This window comes from Musca vetustissima, unplaced genomic scaffold, assembly GCF_032173495.1.
Source record: "Musca vetustissima isolate MV318-11 ecotype Yass unplaced genomic scaffold, APGP_CSIRO_Mvet_v1 utg511445, whole genome shotgun sequence".
In the NCBI taxonomy this organism is placed as follows: Eukaryota; Metazoa; Arthropoda; class Insecta; order Diptera; family Muscidae; genus Musca; species Musca vetustissima.
In genome coordinates, this window is record NW_026882274.1 from 3,500 (window position 1) to 11,093 (window position 7,594).

Sequence of the window (7,594 nt, forward strand, 5' to 3'; positions counted from 1 at the left end):
TTCCCTTTGAGAGTTATCGTGTGCCCCAGACACGATTGACGGACATTTGTAAATCTACTACAAATAATATGAAACGGATTTGGCCAAAAGAAAAATGGGGTCTAAAACAATATTTCGACCAAAATTTTGCCCCTAGTTAGCCATAAGACTGAGGGTATAAAAACTTGTAGCGAAGTTGACATGGGCCAAATTGCCATCTCACAACTGATGGTCAATCTAAATGTCTTAATTAAAAAACTCCAAACTTCTTTCCATGTAGGACCCAAAATAGCTAAATTCGCTTTCTTTGGTTTCAGTTGATAAGATCGTGGATAGAAGCCAAAAGCCTCTAAATGTTCATTTAAAAAATCTCCACAGACCTGCTTCACTTCGTTTCAGGTAAACATGCTATCCAATAGAATTCCCAAAACACATATTCCATTCGTTACAAATAATAACAGAACGTCTTTTTTTTATTATTATTTATCTAAAAAAAACTACAATCACAACAAATTGTTTAACATTTCACTTAATTTACAAGATACTACAATAAAAAAATACATATAAGGGATTTAAGAAAAAATAAATGCAATAGATATGACACCCATAGATATATTTATACAAAATTAAGAAAAAAGGAATTAATTTTTAAAATAAATGCAATTTTTAATCTGGTACAATTAGCAGGGCCAGGCCATTAGGTTTCCACTTAATTCTTCTCCTCCTCTTCCTCTTCAAAGGTAATAACAGCAGCACCCTTGGCAACATTGGAGCCCTCAGCACCACCAATTGATTTAATAACAGCATCCTTAGGGGCCTTCAAAATATGTTCCATTTTCATGGCAATCAACACCGCCAAATTATCACCCTTCTTAACCTTATCACCAGATTTTACCAAAACCTTTTCCAAAACACCTGGCATGGGAGCGACAACCTTCGAACCAGCACTACCCAATTGATCGACGGCAGCATTGAGGAATTTCGGTTGTACCAATTCAAATGTCAATTTGCCATTGTCCAAAAACACTGTCACTTCCGATTCATCAATATAGGCATTATAGGTGGAAATATTATTGGCAATATTTGAACGTATCTTAAGACGTTCACCATCCACAATACGATCAGCTTTCACCGAATACCAGCTGCCATTATCGATTTGTATTTCAATTTGTTCACCATTAAATTTAACATTAACTTGATAGGTTTTATCGTTGGCCTTAAGGGTGTATTGGCGTATGAGGTCATAGTTTAGACGTAAGTTGGGAGAGGCAGCGAAGGGATCGGCGTTGTTCAAAGTGTTCACCTGTGATGCTTGCAATTCATTGAAGACCAAGGAGAGGGCTGCCTTGCACAATTCGTTGTCGGAAATTTGAATTGGTGGGAAGAGAGTGTCGAAATGTTGATCGATGAAACCTGTGTGGACATTACCCGATTGGAATTCAGGATGTGATGCCAAATCGATTAGGAAATTGATGTTGGTTTCCAAACCGGTGATCTGTAATGAATACAAACATAAAAAATGATATGCAGATCCTTTAATAGAAGGCTAAAAAGCTTTTCCAATTGAAAAATAAAAAGGCCTTCCAAGAGAAGATTTTAATCTCTTCTTATTGAAGACTAGGACTTCTAATTTAAGGCTTAAAAGATCTTCTAATAGGAGGTTTTAGGGACTTTTATTAGAAGCCTTAAAACATGTTCAAATAGAACACAAACATTTTTTAGAGGTCTTTTGATATAAGAATAAGAAGTCCTCTAATAAAAGACTAAAAACGGTCCTCTAACTAGAGATTTAAAACATAAAAATGTCTTCTTAGCAACTTCGAACTGGACATCATACAGGATAAATTTTTACAAAAGCCCAAAAAAAGCATTTCACTAGAAAACTCTAGGGGACTCATAATGTCATTTTCTTGTATCTCTTAATGCCTCCTTTTAGAAAAAAAAACTTCTTTCCATGTAGGACCCAAAATAGCTAAATTCGCTTTCTTTGGTTTCAGTTGTCAAGATCGTGTATAGAACCCAAAAAGTTCGACGAAGGCCAAATAACTTTCTCCCAAATAATTGTCAATCCAAACATTTTCTTTTAGAAGACTTCAAAGACCTACTTCATATTCAGGCAAATAGGATTTTCCATAGCATTTATGTAAAAAATTCTTGGGGATTCCTAAAGTCCTCCTTTTTCTTGTATCTCTTCATGTCTTCCTTTAGAAAAAAAACCCTCTAGAAGTCTTTATTTAGGAAATTAAAAAAAACTTTCTTCGATTTTCGGTTCCTCATTTTAAATACAATTTTCTTATATTCCAAACCTCTAACTCGGGAGCCTGCATATACAAGGACGTTTTACCCGCTTCTGATACTACCTACGGTACTACCCATATCAAGTGTCCCAAACTTACGATGATAGAGGAGGAGCTGGTCATCTCTGTATAGAAGATCTTATTCATTCAAAGTGGCTGCATTGCTCGGAGGCCTATATTTGGCCCGAATTAACCTTTCAATGTCTGTTTCGTGCAAAAGGCTACCTCTAACTAAATTCCAAACTTCTACTCACATGATATTCTCGCAGGCGAGCAATCAGGCTATTCAAAGCCTGTGAACGATTTTCACCCCATAAAACCAATTTTTAGAAAAAAAACCCTCTTGAAGTCTTTATTTAGGAAATTAAAAAAAAACTTTCTTCGATTTTCGGTTCCTCATTTTAAATACAATTTTCTTATATTCCAAACCTCTAACTCGGGAGCCTGCATATACAAGGACGTTTTACCCGCTTCTGATACTACCTACGGTACTACCCATATCAAGTTTCCCAAACTTACGATGATAGAGGAGGAGCTGGTCATCTCTGTATAGAAGACCTTATTCATTCAAAGTGGCTGCATTGCTCGGAGGCCTAATTTTGGCCCGAATTAACCTTTCAATGTCTGTTTCGTGCAAAAGGCTACCTCTAACTAAATTCCAAACTTCTACTCACGTGATATTCCCGCAGGCGAGCAATCAGGCTATTCAAAGCCTGTGAACGATTTTCACCCCATACAACCAATTTGGCAATCATGGGGTCGTAATGCACCGAGACTTCGTCACCTTCACGGACACCGGTTTCAACACGAACCAAATCACTAGCTTGAGGAGTGGCCAAATAACGTAATGGACCAGCACCGGGGAGGAAACCACCACGAGGATTTTCAGCATAAATACGAGCCTCAAAGGCATGGCCCTTACGGGTAATTTGTTCCTGAGTTACGGGTAAAGGTTCACCGGCAGCAATACGTATTTGCCATTCAACCAAATCGGTGCCGGTAATCATTTCCGAGATTGGATGCTCCACCTGAAGACGGGTGTTCATTTCCATGAAATGGAAACTCAGGTCTTCCTTGTCCATAATGAATTCAACGGTGCCGGCACCTACGTAGCCCACGGCTTTGGCGGCACGCACGGCGGCTTCGCCCAATTCACGACGTAATTCTTCGGATAAGCCGGGCTAAAAAGAAAGGACGTTATTGACATAAATTTTCCGAAAAACAAATTGAAATTTTAACAGGAGACTTACCGCCGGGGCCTCTTCAATAATCTTCTGATGACGTCTTTGCACAGAACAATCTCTTTCCCACAGGTATACAGCATTACCATACTGATCGGCAAACACTTGAACCTCAACATGGCGGGGTGAACGAACATAACGTTCCAATAGCACCGAACTATCACCAAATGATTTTTGTGATTCAGTGCGCGCGGAATTTAAAGCATCCATAAAATCTTCAGGTTTATCAGCAATACGCATACCTTTGCCACCACCACCACGCACAGCCTTAATCATCAAAGGGAACCCGATCTTTTTAGCCTCCTGCTGCAAACGTTCATCCGACTGATCCTCGCCATGATAACCATTAATAATTGGTACACCAGCAGCATCCATAATGTGTTTACTGGTACTCTTAATACCCATATCACGAATGGCAGAGCTAGGAGGTCCCATAAAAATGACACCTTCCTTTTGGCAGAGTTCAGCAAACTCGACGGATTCGGATAAGAAACCATAACCGGGGTGGATGGCTTGACAACCAGCCTTTTTGGCAATTTCTATGATACGATCACCGCGCAGATAAGATGAGGCGGATGCAGCCTCACCCACACGATAGGCTTCATCAGCATATTGGGTGTGCAAAGATTTCTCATCGGGATCAGAGTACACGGCCACAGTGCGGACACCTAATTTGCGGGCAGTTTTAATAACACGACAGGCAATCTCACCACGGTTGGCGATGAGGATTTTATTGATTGGCCTGACGGAGGGTGTTGCTTTGGCGGAGTAACATCTGAAAGGTAGAAAAAAAAAACAACAACGTTAACGATAACAAGAAGCAAAAACAAACATGAACTTCAAAACATTTATGTAACAACGTTCTCTGCAGAACGTTAAAAAACAACAAGTGTTTTTTTTCAGTTATTGATCTTCAAAATCAAATCGATAATTTAATATTAATTTTTTTAGATAATAGTTCTTTTTTAATAGCACTCACCTTATATTTCTTAAATTCCTAATTAGTTGTGTATACATTTTATTTTATAAAAATTTCGTCTTAAACTATTATTGCACACCTGCGGAATTTGCAAGATCTTTTCCGTCTTATCTCAATAGGGAATAGGGAACGAACTAGTTCATTGGAACTATTCCGAGAAAGGAACGAACGGAACTAGTTCCAGTTCTTTAATTAATATAATTCCTTTCTCTGATCCAGTTCCTTTTTTGAACTATTTGAAGCAAAGGAACTATAAAGAGCAAAGGAACTATATGGAGCAAAGGAACTATATATGGAAAAACGAAAAAAAAAAATAATAAAAGAGAGAGAGAGAGATTCAAAAGAACAGTGGGAAGCCTCCAAGACTCCAGCCTTCATAAAATTCGCTTGTTAATCGTCGTTCTGGCAAGACTCAAGCGACGTCGTACGCAAACCTTCGCCAACAAATGGTCTGTTCCAGTACTTTTTATACCCTCCACCATAGTATGGAGGGTATATTAATTTTGTCATTCCGTTTGTAACTCATCGAAATATTCATTTCCGACCCTATAAAGTATATATATTCTTGATCAGGGTAAAATTCTAAGACGATCTAGCCATGTCCGTCTGTTGTAATCACGCTATCTTCTGAAGGAATTGAGATAGGGTGCTGAAATTTTGCATAGGGTTGTCTTTTGTCTGCAGGCAGGTCAAGTTCGAAGATGGGACATATCGGTCCACGTTTAGGCATAGCTCCCATATAAGGGTACCCCCCAATTTTCGGTATTTTGGGGTTCTTGAGCGCGTTTTTCAAGCGAATTTGTAGTAAATGTATCCACAAAAAATTATAAATATAGGTCCACTTTTTCTTGTAGCCCCCATATAACGGTACCTCCTAATTTTCAGTATTTTTTGGGTTTTTATCGTATTTTTCACCGAATTGGCTGTAATTTAATATTTTGAGTTCTTAGCAGGTACCAAATCTCTCCACAAAAAAATTTAAATATAGGTCAATTTTTTCGGATATCCCCCATATAAGGGTACCCCCCAATTTCGGTATTTTGGGGTTCTTGAGCGCGATTTTCAACCGAATTCGCTGCAATTTTGTACATTGGGTTCATATTGCGTACCAAATATCTCTACTAAAAATTATAAATATCGGCCCACTTTTTCTGGTAGCCCCCATATAAGGGCACCCCAAATTTTCGGTATTTTGAGGTTCTTAAGCGCGATTTTCAACCGAATTCGCTGAAATTTGGTACAGTGGGTTTATATTGGGTGCCAAATATCTCTATTTAAAATTATAAATATCGGTCCACTTTTTCATTTCAAATACCTGTCAGTATACCTGTGGTGGAGGGTATCCAAAGTTCGGCCCGGCCGAACTTAACGCTTTTTCACTTGTTTAATAGTAAAGCTAGTAAAAGGGAAACATTTCAAGTCTCAGAGTACAAAATAATTTGAAAAGTTCGGGAACGCAAATCTAGTAAATATGCCAAAATTAGATGGCAATACTTCAAAATCAACATAACAAAAAGTTTACAAAGAGAAAGCCATTTTGTTTTGTGCTCTCTTAAATTTGATTCAATGCTTTACCAGTTTTATGGGTTCAGGAACGGTTTTCGAGTAAAAAGTTGCAAAACTTGTAAAATTAGTAGATTCTTTTAGGTTTTGGAACGGAGCTAAAATAAAAACGACCACTGAAAAAATTGAAAAACGTTCCACCTGCTGGTGGAATGGGAGGAGAAGACAAAATGGCCGATAAAGATGAACTCAAAATGGTATAACCGAAAGTTTACGAATGAGGTGGGATAGAGATTAAATGGAAACCGTGTTGTTTACGAATGAGGTTTAGGCAAATTATGATTAGGGATAAGTAAATCGATTTCGGACTAATCGATTTTTGTATTGAAAAGTCTAAAACTCGAAATCGACTTGTGATCTTTAAAGACATCGAAAAGTCGACTTTAGATTTTCTTCATAAATAATTGGTTTACTATTAGCCCAAAAATTACACATCCCGGAACTTTATTTTATCAGTTGACGACAATTCTTATACAAGTTAAATTTTTAGTCAATTTTGCATTAGTCGATAAAAGTCGAAAATCGAATCTGAACTGGTTGGACCAAATCGGATGATCTAAAAATCGACTTGTTTGTCAATGAAAAAGGAAAAGTCTAAAAATCAACTTTTTGATCAGAGGCAGAAATCGAAAATTCTTTCACGCTCGACTACATATCCCTAATCATAATAAACAGCTGTTCAGAGTCTCACATTTGTTATCAACGGCGTCATGATATTTTGTGTTCTTGGGTGTTATCGAAAAATCGATATTTTTTCATTGGTCAGCTGCTGTATAACAGTTAGTACATTCGTTAGCTTAATATAAAATTCAAAATGGACTCAGCAAGGCCCAATTGGACATTTGTGGAATATTGAAAAAACAAAAACTGTGAAATATTAAGACAACATTTCCGTGGGTTCTAAAATGGGTGATAAAATACATTTTAGATTGGAAGCACTACTAGTGCTAATTTTCAATAAGCTACTACTTGTCAATGCCCAAGCGATAATAATGACGCCGTTGTTAAAGGGCTTTGCAGCCATGCATTCTGTATCGACTACTTTTTAATCAGCTGTATAATAGTTTCGTTTTTTTTTTTAATTTTTTCAAATAGAATTTTGTGAAAAAAATCATGGAATAAATTGTAATAAAACCAGTGAGCGGAGCAGTATAGTCGGACGGGGCCGACCATACGATACCCTACACAACTACCACGAACTCTAACTTTCTGAAGATATTTATTCCGAGTCTGAGTAATATTTCCTGATATTTGCCCCCTCTTGCCCGATTAGAGGTCAACAACACCTCTTCCTTACTTTTTCGAATATTCAGTACAGTCCTTCTAATTACTTGTCCAGATTAGCTTCACGGTGGGATGTGTTGCGATTTTCGGATTATACTCGACTTGAAAACACCCAAAAAATAAGTTTTCGGTCCATTTCATCCCAAAATTTTAATCTGATCATCACCGAAAATTGTAGGCGTTGTTCTTGACCATAACTGGAACTTCATGAAAAATTTTAAAGCCATCAGCGCGATATTTCCCCCTCTAAT

At 37.6% G+C, this 7,594-nt stretch overlaps 1 protein-coding gene across 1 annotated transcript; it reads right to left on the minus strand.

Moving 5' to 3' along the window:
* Positions 1-688: 688 nt before the first annotated feature.
* On the minus strand, positions 689-4,534 carry LOC133328504 (methylcrotonoyl-CoA carboxylase subunit alpha, mitochondrial-like). The gene is made up of 4 exons (XM_061537068.1): positions 4,497-4,534; positions 3,527-4,292; positions 2,951-3,457; positions 689-1,474 (listed from the first exon to the last, which is right to left on the minus strand). Exons 1-4 carry the CDS (start codon positions 4,532-4,534, stop codon positions 689-691), a joined length of 2,097 nt encoding a protein of 698 aa, XP_061393052.1.
* Positions 4,535-7,594: the final 3,060 nt, after the last annotated feature.

What these genes read in the sequence shown, in the direction of transcription:
- LOC133328504 (XM_061537068.1), bottom strand. Translation starts at nt 4,534, where the DNA reads ATGTATACACAACTAATTAGGAATTTAAGAAATATAAG. An exon ending in TTATTGAAGAGGCCCCGGCG is followed by an intron (nt 3,458 to 3,526) that starts GTAAGTCTCCTG and finishes CTTTCTTTTTAG; the next exon opens with CCCGGCTTATCCGAAGAATT. An exon ending in CTCGCCTGCGGGAATATCAC is followed by an intron (nt 1,475 to 2,950) that starts GTGAGTAGAAGT and finishes TATTCATTACAG; the next exon opens with ATCACCGGTTTGGAAACCAA.